The sequence below is a fragment of the Mastacembelus armatus genome, chromosome 21, assembly GCF_900324485.2.
Source record: "Mastacembelus armatus chromosome 21, fMasArm1.2, whole genome shotgun sequence".
In the NCBI taxonomy this organism is placed as follows: domain Eukaryota; kingdom Metazoa; phylum Chordata; class Actinopteri; order Synbranchiformes; family Mastacembelidae; genus Mastacembelus; species Mastacembelus armatus.
Genome location: NC_046653.1, coordinates 10,829,839 through 10,848,610, shown reverse-complemented (window position 1 = coordinate 10,848,610; position 18,772 = coordinate 10,829,839). Strand labels below are relative to the sequence as shown.

The 18,772-nt window shown below is 39.6% G+C and overlaps 2 protein-coding genes across 2 annotated transcripts; one reads left to right on the top strand and one right to left on the bottom strand.

The window, feature by feature from the left end:
• Positions 1-1,623: 1,623 nt before the first annotated feature.
• LOC113123596 (uncharacterized) lies at positions 1,624-7,084 on the bottom strand. The gene is made up of 9 exons (XM_026295784.1): positions 6,921-7,084; positions 5,887-6,126; positions 5,589-5,700; positions 4,664-4,737; positions 4,226-4,423; positions 3,898-4,035; positions 3,702-3,791; positions 3,345-3,488; positions 1,624-3,250 (listed from the first exon to the last, which is right to left on the bottom strand). The coding sequence occupies exons 2-9, from the start codon at positions 6,124-6,126 to the stop codon at positions 3,122-3,124; spliced, it is 1,125 nt and encodes a 374-aa protein (XP_026151569.1). The 5' UTR covers positions 6,921-7,084; the 3' UTR covers positions 1,624-3,121.
• Positions 7,085-7,450: 366 nt separating this feature from the next.
• c21h3orf38 (chromosome 21 C3orf38 homolog) lies at positions 7,451-12,207 on the top strand. Its single transcript, XM_026296523.1, has 4 exons — positions 7,451-7,636; positions 7,926-8,119; positions 9,039-9,283; positions 10,439-12,207. The coding sequence occupies exons 1-4, from the start codon at positions 7,510-7,512 to the stop codon at positions 10,800-10,802; spliced, it is 930 nt and encodes a 309-aa protein (XP_026152308.1). The 5' UTR covers positions 7,451-7,509; the 3' UTR covers positions 10,803-12,207.
• Positions 12,208-18,772: the final 6,565 nt, after the last annotated feature.

The window sequence follows — 18,772 nt, the reverse complement described above, 5'->3', positions numbered from 1 at the left end:
TCCGTTCATGACAGTAATAGAGATGCTTGTGTCCTCTTTCCACATCGCTATGCCATATTCTAATTTTGACGATATCGTCCAAACCCCCGAAACATACAGCAATTTTTAAAACTGAGAGGATGTATTTTCAACATAACATACACATGGGCTGCTGTTTTTGTAGTTAGAACTGGCCAAGCCTTTAACTAGTCCGCTGGTCATGGTCTGACAGTGTGAACCACTTAACTCATTAAAGCCGTGACCAAAATGTCTGAAATCATGTAAATCTGCCTTCATCATGTCACACTAATCCTCTGTACAGCATTATGAAATACTCACGATTTTACTAGTGCCAAGACTGAATCACAGCATTAAGACTGTGTGTAATAAACATCTACATGAGTAAAACAATACAAATTTGCTTTGAATTTCAAAATGTTTAATTTTTACTGTTTAACTCAATGATTGTGTATTTCATTCATGTAGAATATTTTCCACTGGTTGTTTGCTATGTACATAGTTTGGGATGGTTAATCTGTTTAATAACTTTTTAAATGTAATGTTTCTATGGGACTGCGTTTAAACACATATTTATATATTATGCATATTTATATGTACAAATGTTAATAGGTGGGATTTGTAAGGGTAATGACTCTTGATCTATTTTTCTTAAAGAAAAGGTGATTACATTTGTTTGAATAAACAAGTGAAGAATTTAAAAGTCATTGTGGGAAATAGTTATTGTCTTGCACATTATTCATGTACACAACATCCAAAGATTGTTCTGCAGTTAGTTTTTTTCCTTTATCTGTTGACAGATGTGATAAAACGCAAGGCAGACTCACTATATTCTTTATTGTACTTCAGCATTGCATATTTGTTTTACATAAACATATTGCTTCATTTCCCCCAGGAAAGAGGGAACTAGAATGATTATATTAGAATTGCTTGCATAAAGAGGTTTTTGCATCACATTTTCCTGATAATTCGGAAAAAGTTCCAAGAATCATTAATATATGTAAATGAAATCCTTTTGTCCTGTCCACTTCAGTCCATAAAGTGTCTTCCCTTGTCTTAATCCCTCAGTAATAAAGTTAGGTGAAGCCAAAAAGTGCATCTGTCACTTAAAGTATATATTCAGAGAAAAAGTGCAGTCCATTTTTAAGATTGGGTGATGTTTTAAATGTACTGCACATCTTCAGTCAGAGAGTTTCATTGTTGCTGGCTTTATCAACATGGATTTGCAATGTTTCATTGGAGCATTAGGAATTCAGGATTCAATAGTATTTCAGTATCTCATGCAGCAAATGCATTCCAGCTTTAAAACATGCTGCAGTAATTGAACTATTCACTTTGGTGCTGTTTTCTTAAAGACAAAGAAACTATAGTGATATACAAGATTACAACATGACACACGTCTCTGCAAACAAATGAGCTGACTATAAAGACATGCAGTGTACAGTACATTTTTCAAATAAAACTACTCACATATTCTTTTAACCTGAGAACTCCAAAATGAAGGGTTTTCCAAGACTCTCTGGAAAACATATCATGATGCCCCATGTTAAAAAAAAAAAAAAATTACAACTCTTTAAAGCCAGAAAAAAAAGTCAAATTTCAGTGAAAAAAAAAAATGAACAGGATATTGTGTAGATTTGTAGACATGTTAAGTTAGAAAGTAAACACACCAACAATGTAATCACTATAAAAATGTCCTATGACTTAAACTGCTGGATTTAATAGAATTCATGGCTACTGATGAGGGGGATTTTCATGCCAGGATTGGACTAACATTTTTTTTCCATTTTCTGCTGACACATGCTGGAATACATGGCTGAATAATCACAGCACATTATTTTCAAACAGACTAACATAGAAAAAAATGTTTCGGGTGAAAAGAGTACAAATGTGTCTTGACAACACTCAAAGTTAGCGATAAACATGCAAAGTGTCAGAGTGCATCCCACGCAGGTGTTATTTAGTTAAAATTTCAATAAGTCACAATATTATATATTTTTTTCAATTTCTAAATAACTGTAATAAAAACACAGCCAGGAAGACCTGGATCAACATACACGTGGACATCAAGAGTCTGAGCGTTGACCGTAAACACACCACACTTTTATTTTTTGATTCAGCAGCTGGATGGCGACTTCAGATGCCACAGTTCCCTCATAACCACTGCGGCACACTTCCTTAACTATTATAAAACTACCAGTAAGAAAACCAACCAGATGTTGTTTGTCCAGGAACCTTATGGTTAACTGTTTAGAAAAAGAAAATAATGTCTTTACAGAATCTTCAAAAACGAGGGTGTTTTACAGCCATGAGTGGCAGTTATATTTCTATGTTCCTATTTCAAACCCACTGGCTCCAGGATAATCTCACTAATGTCCCATTTCCATTAAGTGCTAAAACAGCAACAGCTATTACTGTCTCTCCCTGTAGAGCACAGCATCAATCTGTTTACTTCAGCAGGTTAAAAGTGTTGCTGAAAAGATGGACCAGCTTTGTGGAGAATCTGCAGCCCACTGCACATGGATATGTGTGCGAGTTAAAAAAGATTTTTCTATGGCTTGTCAACGTATTGTGTTGGGTTATCTCCATCATGCTCCACACAGGTTGTCTGTGTTGTTGTCTGTGATAATGACTCCTGAGTTGCTGATATGGGGGTTAACAATAAAACTGGAGAGCATAACGCCTTGTTGACGAGTAAAGTTATTATTTTTCAGTTTGTTTTAGTCTCCTTTATAATTTCCTCTAACATAATTTGTCATATGTATGCCATTTTGTTAAATTTCTTATCTACAATTAGGCTCTACATTATAATTACTTAAAACCAATAAAATCTGAATGTAAAACCTGTATGCAGCATGATTTCCAAACATGAGGTGTAGGAGCTTACAGTTAGAATAACACTACATGGGATGTATGAATCAATGGTACAGTGCAAACATGTCCTTTAATTAGGATTTACAGTTTTGTTTTGCATAAAAACATTTGCATTGTTGGAGACCAGTGGGCTGCATTTGGCAAGCATGCCATCACTACTGTTTTGGTTAAGTAAATTCAGCTCAGTGGAAGGTGGATGAAGAGGCAAAGAGATGTAGTGTTAAAGCTGTATGTAGTTGTGCGTTCATGCTCAGCGGGTGCTGTTGGAGCTCCAGTCGTAAGGGAGGTAGCTGACTTTTGTTTTCCCAGCAGAAAGGACGCACTGCAAGCTGGTCTTCTTTGGAGAGTCCCCCATGTGTTCCAGCACCCAATTCAGCAGCTATGAGAACGACATTGTGAAGAAGAAAACACCACAGTGATATAAACACTTTCAGTCAACACTGACAATGGAAGGAAGCTGGAGTTAGGCCTACCTTCTCATCTGTGCCTCCAAAGTCAGCCTTGTACCATTTGAATATCTGACTAAGTCGCACTTCTCCTTTCCCAGAATCCACCACACAGCCATCATCATTCTCCAAAAAGGCTTCAGCCGCTGTGCGGAGCTGCCTGTCAATGTCCTGATAGCGTACATGATGCACGATATCAGACCAAACCAGATCATAGCTGCCTCTCTCTCCAATATTGTTATTTACAGATGTGCTATTTTGTTTGACTGCATCAGGTACAACAGCATAGAGTCGACAGTCAGACCGTCACAGAATTAAACATTGTCTGCCCAAGAAAACTTACCAAGTCTAAATTTACATGACATGTCTTTAGCATCCACTTACCTGTGGAGTGTAAGTTTTAATAGGTGGGCAGCCCTTTGCACCACAGTTTAAGGCAAAGTGAATGAGCGGCTCAGCATCTAGAAGAGCCACCTGGTGGACAACATGAGAAATGAAACAGTACAAGTTAGTCCCGATATAACTGCCTTTGGTGAGTACATGAAATGTCAAGCTGGGATTTTACACAGTGTGTGAATACTTGTAGCCGTGGGTCAGTTTTTGAGAAGGGCTTTCGAAGCTGCGCGACGCCTTTTCTGTTCCCTCTCAGAACACCATTCTCGATGTCCTGTAATGTGAACACTTCTCCTCCGATCAGATAGCTCACATAGTTGAAGAACTATAAAACAAAACAGAAACATTTTTAATGTAATGTCATCTGTTCCTGCATATCTAAACATGAGCTGAAAAGAAAATTAAGACATACCAACAAATGCATGGAAATGTATGGAAACTCTACAGAGAGTCTGCGTAATGTGAGAAGCATTAGGAATATAATGTTCTGGAAAACAGCATTGATGTGATCATACTCTGTATCTCTGCCACATGTTGGTGGGTGCTCCCAGGCGCAGGTACCCATGGATGACCAAGGCATTGTAGAGGTTTATAAAGAAGGCCAGCTTCTCCTCCCGGCTCAGCGAAAGCAGCTCCACCCTCTGCAGCTGAATGGCTAGCTCACAGTAACGCTCAAACGCAGGGTTCACAGACATGCCTTTGTAATCCACAGACTGTGGAAGCAACACGAACACACACAAAGAGCTCTAAGACACACACATACACAAGGTATATCTGCTTGCCCTTTGCGTTGTGAACACATAAAACTTCAGAGGAATAAATGGCCTCCCCACTGAACAGTACACACTACATGCTGCAGTTTCATACATAATCTTGCCATTAAAAAACAGACACATGTACAGATAAAAACACTCACTGACACAGAAGCCTTCTACAGTCAATGAGGACATTACCTTCCCATCAGCAGAGAGATGCTCGGAGAACAGTTTCAGATTCATCTCCCGTAAAAGCAAGGAGAGCTCAGCAGCTGGAACAGAGAGACAGACAAGCGATGGTTAATGTTTGATACATCCAGAATCTTTTGCCTGTGAGACAAACATAACAAACATCTGAATGGCATGAGCATTTACAAATTCAGTATTTTCAAGCACCTCACTAGGAAAGCAAAAGTCAGTGTAGCCGTAGGAGCTGAAATTACAGGCTGGTGTAGCTGATTTATACTGACTTGCTACTACTTAAGAGTGATGTTGCTAATACTACAAAGCTAACACAAACAGCTGGGCATGTGCTCCAGTGCACAAACTCCACTGAAACCGTAGGGAGATTAATAATCACATATAATGAGGTACTGTGAGGCAGCCTGGTGCTGCTGCGTTCATCCACAGTATCAGGTTTCCTGTATCAACTGTCTGTTAGTGTTAGCAGTGGTACAAGAACACACACTCACACATACACACACACCTGCTGTTACGCAAACATGGCATCATACCAGCCCCATTTTATAATCTCTCATTGTTCTTGGCTCATCTTCAGACAAAGATCACTATGCAAGCAAAGCCAGCTCTCCTGACTCTGGGAGAAATGTGTTCTGAACAATATCTGTCAAACTACAACTCTAACTACAGTTCACCAGAGTCAAAAGCTCACATTAAGAAAATTTCCTCCCAAAATGCACTTTACCAAAAAGCAATCCCAGGGCAAACCAAGCCAATCTGGCACAGATCTTGTTTCCAAAGTATTCCTTGGACAGTGCATGTTATTTCTATACGCCATGAACTGAACATGAACTTAAGTACATGAAGTCTAGTTCTGCATAACCTGTGCAGTTTAGTGACCTAGAAAAATATATATTTTTTGTCAGAACAATTAACTCCTTACCTCCATCAATCTCCTTAGCCTTCGACCAATTCTCCTCTGGTGAGGGCGGAGCATCTGCTGGAAGAGGGTTTTCCTTAACCAGACTCACCAACCTCTGCAGCTCCTCAGGAGCCTGAGCGCGTGAAACAAATTAAAAAGTTGCCCACCTTGGATTTTCTTGTTTTAATTTATAAACATAATCTTGAATAAAAGCAAAAGCAAAAAGATTTTTCACCAATGTTTGCATTACAAAGTTCATTAGGAGGAGGGAGAAGATGCATCTTTAAGCACTTCTCCTCCTCCTCCTCCTCCTCCTCACCAATTTCTGAAGATCATCGTTGCCCCCAACATGAACATTGTTAAAGAAGATCTGAGGGACTGAGCTGCGTCCTGTCAGCGCCTTCACCCTGGCTCTCAGCTCTGGATGCCTACCCATGTCCACATCACACACTGGTACTCCCAGACGCCTGATAGTGGCATTAGCCTGCATGCAGTGTGGGCAGCCCTGCACAGAGTACACTGTTACCCGGCCCAGAGCACTGCTCTCAAACTCCCCCATCTGCAGCAACAATGGAGAAACAAGAGAACAAAGAGTTTCAAGTTTGAACAGTAGCTTGGTTGCATGTGTCTAGATGTGTAAGTGCATGCTGTATTAGTTGTACATTCATGGATGCATATGTACATGAAGGTTTACGTGACTTTACCGTTCATGTATATATATGCACACTTGTTCTGCATTTACAGAATATATCTGTGCGGTAAGATGAGGTCAGATAAACTGAAAGGGAAATTCAGGTTTTTATTTAACTTTTAGAAATTGAGGTTGGAGGGTGAACGTTTGTGATTTATTCTGAACCCCTCCCTTGACAAGACCTGGCCCAGGCTCTCCATACACTGTGAAACTGTTTGTCTGATTGATTTGAGCTGGCTCGTGTTGAAAGCACGTCAGTGTGATGTGCATTTCATGTCCAAGTATTGTCCAAGCTGAAGCATGAAACATGAAGTCCTGATTTCAGCTTTGTCTTATTTATCACTTACATAATCATCTGCAGCTGTTTGACACTTGTATTATTCCCTTATTCATCTCTAATAACGTTATTAATAACGCACCCCGAGTTTTGATGCAAGAAGTTATGTCTTTCAATGACTGAAGAAAACTAACAATAGATACACATCGCACGATTGTTTTAGTGACACCAGCGTTATTATTTAACCATTTATGAGGATATATAACTATATAACTATAAAACATTACCGTACACTACCTGAATTAAAGTATATAATAGCTTTCACTGTTTTGTATAACGCTATATTCACAAATGACAACATTTGATAACGTTAACGTTTCTTTACCTTTCAACGTCTAACTCCGTCGCTTGATATGGATGTGCAATATTAAATCGCCCATCTAAGCCTGTTGGTCCTGTTCATGAAAACATTAGTCGATGAAAATGTGTAATACCAGCTGAGCAGCCGCTTATCTTGCAGGTACCTGGCCCAGTCGCACTGACGGTTCATCACAGTGCAGGACAGCCCATCTGACAGCTGCTAAGCTAGGCTGGGTTATGACGCCTTCAGGTGCTCCTCGTAAAGTTACCACTCTAGGGATATTAGCTGTAAATCACATTGCCCCATAATCTAAACTCCCAGTTACATATTTTATCTTGACCTTAGATTTTCGCCTTAAAATAATGTACAAAATTGTGATCTGATGACACAGGAATCATCTTACGTGAGATAGTGCGCATTTCAGTTTGAGACATCGATAATTCCTATAGATATAAAGGCAGCAGAGCCCTCAGTTCTAAGTCCTGTAGCGCTCGAGCAGCCGCGGATATGGGCGGAACGTTTCTTACGCACATTTGTTCCTGTACGGTCAGTTTTCTAGCAGGACACGAGTGGACGGAAGAGCTTTATTAATATTTGTTATGTGGTGTCAAAGATGCCGGGACTGTCTGAAACAGAGCGCGCTGGGTGTGCAGAGATACTGATGTTCATGCCGAAAAGTAGTTTACTTTCACTGTGCGACACGGTCACGAATAAACTGATAGCTGTGGAAAATATCACAGGTTTGTTTTTAAATCTGCATCAGATAGCAAAGAGAAGCTTAGCTAGGCTACGGTAGCTGTTACTGTGACGATAGGCTGCTATATTCAAAGAGACAGTATGACTTTATGTCTAGTTTGTGTTACATAAATAAAAAAAATCTAATTCTAAAACGTGTAAGTCTTAGGAAAATGAAGTTCTGTGGCCTCAAGCCTCAGTGGTAACTGTGTTAATGAAAAAGTGAATAACGCCCGGATTTCTATTGTTATTCCACCCTTAACTTAAGGACTGCATGTTCTTGTGTTTATATAGAGGCTACAGAAACCATTCTCTCCTTCACTAAAAATGCCGAGGAGCTCCTGAGGAGGAAGAAGGTTCATCGTGAGCTAATTTTCAAGTACCTGGCCAAAAAGGGGCTGATGATGCCCCCGAGCAGCGAGAAACACCAGCTGGTGAAGAGGACGCTGGAGCTGTGGTCCCGTGGGGGGGTAGATACACCAGGCCAGGTCAGTGACACACAATCAGCTTGGTGTTGGCAATGTCAGGAATGGCACTAACACATATATGTGTGTATATATATATATATATATATATATATATATATATATATATATGTGTGTGTGTGTGTTATATATGTGTGTGTGTGTGTTATATATGTGTGTGTGTGTGTTATATATGTGTGTGTGTGTGTTATATATATGTGTGTGTGTGTTATATATGTGTGTGTGTGTGTGTTATATATATGTGTGTGTTATATATATATGTGTGTGTGTGTGTTATATATATACATATATATATATATATATATATATATATATATATATATATATATATATATATATATATATATATATATATATATATATATGATTAATAGAAGAGACTGACTGCAGACTTGACGTCCTCTTTGAATAGTGTAGAAAACATAAGTTTATTAAGTGGGTTGTAATTTAGTAATCTGGAATCCTCCATGTTTTTGCAGAAAACAGTCTGTGGGATAGGTAGCTGCATCTGATACAAAAATGAGACTCCACTGGAGTTGCTTGGTTGATCATTTTTAGGTATTCAGAATTTACTAGTAAGTGCTCATATGTCTGAAAAAAGATCTTTAGTATTGTTTGTAAAAGATGAATATTGTGACTCCTAGCATGTTAATGTTGAGTAGGATTTCCTTAGTAAGATTTTCATAAGGAGTCAACCTTTTGTCTAGTTGACCCATTAAAAAGATGGGTGTGTTGTCTGTTCTGTTAAGTAAATATAAGCTGTTGCAAGTTAGGATTGTTTTCCTTCATTATTTTTGTTTTTCCTTTCATTTTCTAAGTTATTGTTCTAATGAAACTTTCTCCGAAGACATCTTTGAACAGGTTACTGTAGACACAATGTGGCAGTGTGTTTGAATGTAACAGTAACTTCTTATCCTTTAAGGCTGTGGTTGATGAAAGCCTCCAAGGAGAGACGAATGGCACCAGGCAGAGACTGTCCAGAGAAACAGCATCTGATTCCAGTGACATGACGGCTGAGGTAGGCTTTGACCCACTAGTCCTCGGCCAGCAGTTCTGCCAGTGGTTCTTCCAGCTGTTGAACAGTCAGAACCTCTCACTGGGCCAGCAGCCTCAAGACTGGGGCCCACAACACTTCTGGCCAGATGTGAAGCTACGCCTTCTCTCCAGGTAAGAATGCCATAAACAGTTAAATGCAAACATAATGCTGAAATTTCACATGGTTTGTTAATATTCATAACAAAACATAATCATGGACACCAACTAAGGTTTGCACTGACGTTACTGAGTCAGGATTGTAGTGGTGGCTAAACACATGAAAATCTATTTACCAACACCTGAAATTCTAAAATACTAGCAGACTTTACACATGTTAATGCACTAAAGCTGCTGCTGTTGTTGCTGTATAGGTTGGTCCATTGTTCAACCATAATAGCTAGCAAATTCTAAGATATAAAGTAAGATTATAAAGCATGGCATTATATGATCCAAACATAAGGTTTTTTTAGTCAACATTTTTATGGCCTAATAATAATAATAATCCTTCTAATTCTAACTAGATAAATAGGGAAAGGAATAAATATTTACTATATGAAACTTTATCAAATTGACATACACACATTTGTGTTTGTGCACGTTGTGTTGTGCTCCAGTCCCACACTAATGTTTCCATGTTGAGGCATGTCTGGTAAATTGACACATGGCAAGGTGAACATGGCTAACCACCTGTAATGATTCTATAGTTGTTTAAGCTATTCTTCTGTCAATGTGTGTAAATATGGGTCTGACATCACTGCTAAAAAAAAAGAAAAGGTTTAGGGACAACACCTTGTTTGCTTTTCAGTGTTGACAGAAGTGATGCATTTAGGGCAGGACTGGCTCAGTTTTTAGTCATTACAAATTGGATTGAAGAGGAAGGAAGCAACATGTTTGGGCACTCCTTAACAGTGAAACTTGGAAGTTTGTTGAGGGTAAAGATTTTTTAAATAACCTTGTATTTTAAGCCCTTTTGCTGAATTGATTAGCAATTTTTTACATTTTTAGTTTCATTACAGTTGAACTGAAGACGTAATGTCTTGTGACATTGTTGTGTCCCTGTGCTACAATAAAATAAAAGACTGTGGTTATACATCAGTGCATGACATTGTTCTACCCATTAGTACCACAGTGACTATACAAATGTAACCAGAATTGTGCTATTTTTCAGTAAATCAGATAAAATAATTTGAAACTGTGTAAAAAATTCAGCGCATAAGGGTTTGAACTTGACATCAAAAACATCTCAAAGCCAAACCCCATTGATAGAGCTGTGTCTCTCTTTCTTAGAGCTGGCAGTGCACAGATGGATGAGTTCCTGGGTGCTGAACTTGTTAGCCTTCGTCTTCTGGCTTTGACCCGGGAAGAGCGCCTTTTCCTTAGCCCTAACCTGGAGCCCCAGGGCCTTAGAGCCCTGGCCTCGCCCCATGGCTTGGTGCTGGTGGCTGTAGCTGGGACTATACATAGAGATGCAGCCTGTCTGGGTATTTTTGAGCAAATATTTGGTCTTATCCGCTCCCCACTGGAAGATAACACCTGGAAGATAAAGTTTATTAACCTGAAGATCAGAGGGCAAGATGCTGTGGGTGAGACAGAGCTGGCAGCGCCTGCCTTGAGTTACAATGCCAGTGAACTGCAGCTTCTCTGCAGCTGATGACAATCCTTCTTTTACATTATCTACCTGCAGAAGATTTGACTGTGCATGCACTCTCTTCACTTATCACTCATATAACTTGCCCAAACACATTTGCCCAGTTGTTTTCAGAGGTCAGAATGGGCAACTTTACTTACACAAACCCCTCTTACTTTTTAGCAGGGCTGTACAGGTAGGTGAACATTACATCTATGTCTACTTGGAATATTTCAGTGATATAACAAAAACACAGCAAAACTTTACAAAAGGTTCCCTTATTTATTTTTGTTTCGGCTTCCCAGAAAATGGAAGTATTGGCTGCTTCTTCTTGTCGAAACATTTTGCACTAAACGAACTGTACCTTGATACATTTCATACTGTGCATCAGTGACCTGTGCCTTTTGTAAGATAAAATATACATACAGAAATTGGTCTGTTTGTGTAAATATGTATCATATCACATATAAAGATTATAGTAACTTTTGTGTACCCTTGTGCCCTATATACTGTATTTGCAGTGACATATTCAGACATCTCACATTTTGCACACTTTATTGTATTATAGATTTAATTTTACATGGATAAAATGGCAACTTTTACCCATCAGCCCCTTCAGTCTACACTCAGTAACCCAATGTGTAGTGATATGTAGAATATCTGTCTATATACCATATCACTCTCATAGCATTTTACATTTTGCGAGATGAGCACATGGGGAAAATGTCTTGCTTGTATTTTGTGTGCTATATCTTGGAGTGTGATTTAACACAAAAGTTTGCATCAAGCAAAGCAATAAGGATTACTTTATAAGGATTATTTTACTTGTTTACAATGAGTCCAGTTGCTGTGCAGTCTCATTGCTTTGCTATTTAAAATAAAATGTGGGAAGGAAAATGTAGGATAGAATTAGATTACAACAGGAAGGCTTTGAGTTTGAACCTGGCAGGGCTTCATCTTCCTCTCACAGACTGCGGGTTAGGTTAACTGGTAACTTTAAATTGCAAAAAGGTGAGAATGGATGTCTCTCTGTTTTTGAATTGACAGGGCTGATAATTTGGGCTAGTATTCAGTGTTTGTGAAATTGGTTATTTCTGTGCCCTTAAGGAAGGCTTGATTGCACACTGACAGCCTCCCACACCATACTGTATATCTTTTTTTTTATTTTTACTGGGTAAAATTATATAGTATGGATCATATGTTGGCACAACCCAATTCTGAACAGACAGAATAGTGCATTTTCCTGTTAGTACTGAAGATAACAGCAGGCCCCCATCTGCTTTACAGGACAAACCTGATATCAGGGTGATGAAGGTAACAGGGAAGGATCCAGTTTCTTCATTATTAAGTCAAGACCTCAGTGTGCAATAAACTACAGATGAGAGGCCTTAACTATTGGATTTGGAAATAAAGATTTATCCCCAGATCAGCTTTTCCTTTCTGAGAAAATGGTATTTGTAACTACACTTGAGCTTCACAATGCAGCATTTTACTGATTATCTATAGTATATGCCCTATTAATGCAACACAACTAAATAATTCATCAACAATGCATTTCACAAGCTCCAAATGGACTCATTAATGAAATATATCTGGTTTTCCATTGATTCTACTCTGTCATTCTAGTCAGGGCATGTAGGGTCTGTTGGGGCACAGAATATGTCAGCATGACTCTGTGGCTTTGGTGGGAAATGTTACATATGGGAAATTATTCTTGGCAGCTGTTTTCAAAGGCCCCTGGAATAGTTAATATCTGTGACTGTATGGGTCGGAGCCGCACAGTCCTTTGTGCTTTACTGGGTCATAGTTGTGGTGAGGGGAAACCACTGCAGCCATTGATCTCAGCCTGCTCACCTCTCAGAAAGAATAATAACAAGCTGCCCGCCTTCTGTCTTTATGGCACTTGGCTTCTCTGTGTTTTAATAAGCGGTTTGGCCACGGGCACAGCTCTGACGCACGGGTTCAAAAAAATGCCGCAGTGGCGTCTGGTGATGGTTTTGACTCTGGAGAGCTTTTTTATTTTTTTTCTTCCCTTTTCTCTTAACATAGAAGTGTATTTCTCTTAACTTAAATCCATCGGTCCTAAAATAGATTGTGGGTGGTGAACCATGGAGGCTGCTGCTGTAATTGTTTATCCATTTTTTCCACTTTCTACTCTGATTGTGACTGATTGGATGTTACTTTTACTCTTGGAAACATCCTCATTAGTTATCAAAGATTACTTTAGTCCCTCATGCTTGAGCCATTTTTCACTCTGACAATCTGATGGTTTTACAGAACCATTAATACCAAGTGTGTGGTTTTTTTTAATCTTTATAGCAGTAATTTTTGTAAAGTGGGTCGTAGGGCCATCCAGGGTTTTCTCTCGAATGTCAAGGAATCATTGAAGTGGTTCCAGGCATTTCAGTCTCATCTTGATGTTTTTACTCATACAGCTACTATCATACATTTCTCCATCTGGATTTGTTTGAGGTCCCTATGTTGCAGTGCGATATGTACATACATATGTATATATATATATATATATATATATATATATTGTCTTTAATAAGTCAAGTTGATTTGACCACATAAGGCCAGGAGAGGGCAGACAAGCTACACCAGAGAGAAGAAAGTCTTTGATCCCTGTCCAAGAAAAGAAGAAGGAAAAAAAAAATCCTTAACTGTATTATATGAGGAAACTCATCAATTCCTAAGAGTAGTCTGACTGAGCTGATGTTACCAGGCAATTTCTATCTGGCCACAGCCATGAAAGAAACTGTAAATTTTTTGAGTTTGAATTGTCCTCCATTAAAGTAATGGGGTTCTAAAAGAGAGACACGTTAAACTGTTGCCTTTCAATGGCACAAGAGCACGTATTTCAAAAGTTATTGGAGTGTCAATTATTTATCGGTACCAGTGAAGGTGTCAAAGACAGCTTTAACACAATTCGCTCAATCCTCCAGTCTGCACTCTCAGGACAATAAAGATCAGAATTTATGTATGGGAAGAGAATCAATCAACAGGCAATGATATTTTCCCTGCTGACAAAACATGTTAGAAGAGAATTCAATCAAAGTTTGACGGAGTTGCTTTGTCATTTTTGTTGGACTTGCCCTCCAACCCAGCAGTGTTTCATAAACCAGTACACACTAAAAGTGCACAACAACCACATAACTCGCGGAGGAGGAAATGAGGTCAACAGTTTTATGGCACTGGCGTTAAAGCCACAATCCACAATTGTCCAACCTTATACTACGTCTTATCTTTTGTTGAAGACAGGTTATATTTTTACTTTGTGAATCTAAAATACTGATATTGTTCATTTTAAGGCTCTTTGTTGAGATATGAATTGTTCAACAAACATACTTCTACACAAGTTCATTAGCCGTACCTTTTAAGCTGATTAAAAATGTTTGAAATGTCAAAATATCTATGTTTTTTAATAATCAGAGAAGGACATTACATCTCAGTCTCTAGTCACATCTCTAGTCACAAAGTAGAGGTCTTTTCCTGAAAAACTCTACTTAGACTTAAGATGCAAATAAAGTAATAACATTTACATTTTAAGGACATTACACAGAGAGGGAATGAGTTCATTATCTGTAAAATCAGGTTTGGCCTCATGTTTGTTTGACCTCACATGACCTTTAAGCCCTTGTTTAGAGTGGGTCTGAGCCCTTATTTTCTGTCTGCATCACAGATGCACAATTGCTAAAAGGGCTGTAGCATCTCGCGTCATTACATCCTCCAATGTCTGAGCTAACATCATAGCTCAGTTTCAGCACAAATTGGTTTGGATCGACAAGGCAGCCGTCACAGTTTGTATCAGCCCTCCTCTTGGCCTGGCGGTGTATCCTTACACATGCATCATTATCTCACATAAACAGTGGAAACGCGAGACTGCTGGGGGAACGAACGTTATTCAAGGCAACAAAGCGAGGGCTGAATGAAAAGATCCTGGGCGGTGACACTCTCGTTTAGTGTCAATTAAAGAAAACAACAAGCAGAGCTCTTTCTGAAGGCAGCTGGGTCCAGTGTGTTTATTTATACTGAAGCAAATATGCATACTTGAAAGAATGCATGCATCCCAGTTTCAATCAGAAAAACATGGAGGGAACAGGGGGTAACAAATATGTCCCTCACATTGAGATGTACTTGAGTTTGCACACAATGCCCTCCCCTGATCTCTTTCTCTCTTAGTGTTTATATTTTTCTGTCTCTCTCTCTCTCTCACACACACACACATAGTAGCTCCACTGTGCAGATTTGCACAGTCCCTTCCTTATGCAGTGCAGGGGCCCTGTTGAGGGCCTTCCCCTGGCTCTCGAACTAAATAGAGGAGATTGTGTTATCTGAATGCAGCCAGGAGGTTGTCAGCTCGTATTGGGCCGGCAGACCGAGTGGCCGGTTGGCGGATGCATGTCGATGCCAGGCTCCCAGCACCGTCCCTCTGTGGACATCTGCTGTGTGTGGAAAGCTGTGTATTTTGTCTGTGGTTGCATCTTAATCCTCCATCTCTTCAGCTCCAGCCATGCCTGGCCAAGCAAACCAGCAGCTCTACTCGCCTTGCTTGTATTAATTGCCCTTGCCTGGCTCGCTGTTTGCTTCTGATTACACTCATTAATTTCAGTTCCCCAGGAAGCCACCACCACTGTAGCTGCCTTTAGACAGGCACACACAGACACACATGCACACCCACATACATGCATGGACAGACATAAATGATTATTTTTATCCATGCTGTGAAATTTTCTACTTTTCAAAATTATGTTATGTATTTAGTATAATTTAATTGGGTCATTAATTGGTAAAAGGTCATTATTTTCAAACAGTTTCTTTGCATTATTAGTGTAAGTTGAGTTTTCTATTATTTGTACCTGAGGCTGTTATCTACATATGGTGACAAGCATTGTTTTTATGGAGAGTCGTTCATGTGATGATGTGCACAGATGCAAACAGACCCTTTGTGTCGTCAGTGGTTGGCTAGTATGTCATTAGCAGCTGTGTCTGTGTCTGTTTTCTGCCTTGGTTGCTCTTTTTTTGAAAGGCAAGGGACAAGAAAGAAGTTGTTCTGACCTGTCCTCATCACAGCAGGTAAATCACATCTGGTGAAATCCCAACATCTGGGCCAGTATGGTGGCCTTATAGCAGTGCCAGAGTTTGTGAAAAATGAGTGGGGAAAAAATTAACAGACCAAATTACCTTTAACTTATTAAAGTTTTAAGCTCATAGACAATCGGTTTACATCGAGCAAGTGTGGCATAGTCAGCTAAAGTGCAGCAATGTACTGGCAATACTGGTGAGAGAGTCAGATCAGAGACTTTAACCTGAGCCTAACTGTGAGTGCATATTTATATGAGTGTTTTGATGTACAATACACTGAAATGCCCAGGAATTTAAATATTTGGGATTGGCACTGGCAGTCGATCCAGATAAACACATTAGTGTCACATGCTGTACTGTGCAAAAGTCTTAGACCATCATTAGCACTGCTGTTTTAGCAATGTTGTACTGATGATCCATATTTATTTCTAGGTTTGTTTATTAAGGTGCAGCCAGAAAATACAGGAAATCTATGACCACAAAGGCCATTCCTGATCAAGCTCCTACAGACTGTAGAAGGATCAACTTGGTATCCAGATGAAGCTGCCAGATGCTGAGCTTGCTCCTTGCTGGATTTCTTCCAGTGTTTTAAATTTCTCAGCAGAATTTGACAGTTTTCTGGGCTTTCCATTCCTATTTAAGCCCTAGACCTCTCCAGAATCTTTCTATTTCTTTGTAGCAGCTTGAATACCACCTCTTTGAGTATCCTTTTTTTTTTTTTTTTTTTGCAAATTTCCCTTTGAGAGGCGTATTGCTGATGCAAAATTGCGATTTTATACCTGTTGAATTGTGGAAGTTTTAATTGAATGATGTAATTGAACCTTCATCTTACATATGAGCTTTCAAACCATGAAGCAACCTTGTAGTTAAACTCATACAAGATGTGCATTCACTGCTAAAAAAAAAAGGGGAAAAAAAAGGACTAAGACCTAACTCATATAATCTCATAGCTCAAACAATCATTAAGAAGCCTTTCACGTGTTGAATAAAACCTAAGGTTGTACGTGCAGTAAATTAGTAATCTTGGCTTATCATTATGGAAACAGCTTTTTACTGATATTATTTAACTGTGTCCATATTACCTATATTTTCTCACTGTATTCTAATAAGACTGAGAAATAAATATATATGGTCATCGCAGCATTGCTACAGTAAATGTAATGGTGGTCTAAAATTGTTTCAGAATGTGTGGCGGTGTTAAGTGCAGTATTTTTGTCTAGCTGAAAGGAATGTCAACAAAGTGCATTTTTCAACAGCTTGTAGCTTTTAGTCTTTTAAAGTTGAGAGTGATGAATGTGACTGCCATGCTTTCTCAGCAGTCACCAGGTTGAGCCAAAGATCAGTAAAATCCTCCCAGAGTACCCAGCTGTGTGTGCCCCCTGCTTTCTTTCTCCCTATCACCTCAGAACCTGGGGTTTCTGGGAAAGTGGGGCTTTTAAACTGACTCATCAGACAGCTGTACCTTAAAGGCCCTCATGGGGGCGTCATCCTGAGGGTCACTACCCTGGGCTGTGATTTGACAGCCAGGCACAAATAAAAACCCCTGAAGCTTGACAACTTCCTTGCTGAGCCCACATAACCCAATTAGCGAACCAGTCCTCAGTCGGAGAAAATGAAAACATTCCGGACTCAAATTCCCAAGATGGTTGTATTCGTTTATTAAATCCATTGCTTGTTTCACCCACTTCCTGAGATTTTCTAGGACTGACTTTAATGGTTCACCGAGGAGTGACTCAACCACTCAATGTCATGCCAGTGGGTTGCAAATGTACTGTACTCCTGGCTGTGCTAAATCCTGCAGACAAGCCAGAATACTTCACATCATTATATTAACCCGCTGCTATCTTTTTAAAGGACACCCTGATAATGAGCACGGATTGCATCAACTCTGTGGGTACTGAAAGTCTATATTATCCAGTGGGCTCTGGGACTGAAGATGCTGGAGGGTGAAGGCAAAGGCAGAGAGAATTTATGCTCTATAAGGTTGTATTGATTGATAAAGCACCCTGTGGACTGGGCTGTGGATGGCTCACCCCCCACAGCGTGTTTGTTTTGGGATACCAGACTGCTGCCCGTGGGCCCTGAACAACACAGACAGGCAGAGAAAGGCAGTGAAATCAATGACTGTCTCACACAGGTTTCTTCCCAATTATCTAAAGTGGCTCCCTTGGCATCTTGACTTGCACCTACCTTAAAAAAAAATTTGTTAAAGACACTAGAGTTCAAAGAATGTTAGCAAGTACCTTCTGCACAAAAGTAGCAATCGATGACTGTAGAAAGACACTTTTTTCTCAAAAATAAAGGCATCCTGGCATAAATCTACTCACAGACAAAAATACCACATATTCCAAACTCCGAAAGACGAGAATGATGAGAAAAGCATGGGAGGATGACTACATTTGCCTATTGAGACCAGTCCTCTTGTGTCTTCTCTCTCCCTTATGGACTTCTGACTGAACGAGATAAGCCACCTCACCGCTGACAGCCAAATGTCCTCATCTATCCTCATCCAAGAGGCCCGCAGGCGTCATCAACCCAGGCTAGATTTCCCCTGATGAAACCAGGGGTATCCCAGTGGAGCCTCTGTCAATATGTCATCATCGTCATAGCTGTCAGTTGGCAGCATAGTGTAGTAACGCGATGCAGATGGTGTCAGCAAAACAGCCTCTGTTTTATTATTATTTCTTTCCACAGAATATCCATTGCAGTATAAACTTTTTTGTCTGCATTCACCAGTTAGGTCATAACTCAAGCAGCCCATCATGTGCTTCCTGTTCATGTGACATAGGGGTTTTTGAGATGATGAACAGATACATGGGGGAGCGTTAGTTTTGTGCAAGAGGGGTACTTTTAGCCGAATGGAGCTGTATTAGCAGACGTAAGCACTTATGTCCCCACCTTACTGTGCT

What these genes read in the sequence shown, in the direction of transcription:
- LOC113123596 (XM_026295784.1), bottom strand. Translation starts at nt 6,126, where the DNA reads ATGGGGGAGTTTGAGAGCAGTGCTCTGGGCCGGGTAACAGTGTACTCT. An exon ending in GGCTAAGGAGATTGATGGAG is followed by an intron (nt 4,738 to 5,588) that starts GTAAGGAGTTAA and finishes TCTCTGTTCCAG; the next exon opens with CTGCTGAGCTCTCCTTGCTT. An exon ending in TTAAAACTTACACTCCACAG is followed by an intron (nt 3,489 to 3,701) that starts GTAAGTGGATGC and finishes GTACGCTATCAG; the next exon opens with GACATTGACAGGCAGCTCCG.
- c21h3orf38 (XM_026296523.1), top strand. Translation starts at nt 7,510, where the DNA reads ATGCCGGGACTGTCTGAAACAGAGCGCGCTGGGTGTGCAGAGATACTG. An exon ending in GGGTAGATACACCAGGCCAG is followed by an intron (nt 8,120 to 9,038) that starts GTCAGTGACACA and finishes TTATCCTTTAAG; the next exon opens with GCTGTGGTTGATGAAAGCCT. An exon ending in AAGCTACGCCTTCTCTCCAG is followed by an intron (nt 9,284 to 10,438) that starts GTAAGAATGCCA and finishes TCTCTTTCTTAG; the next exon opens with AGCTGGCAGTGCACAGATGG.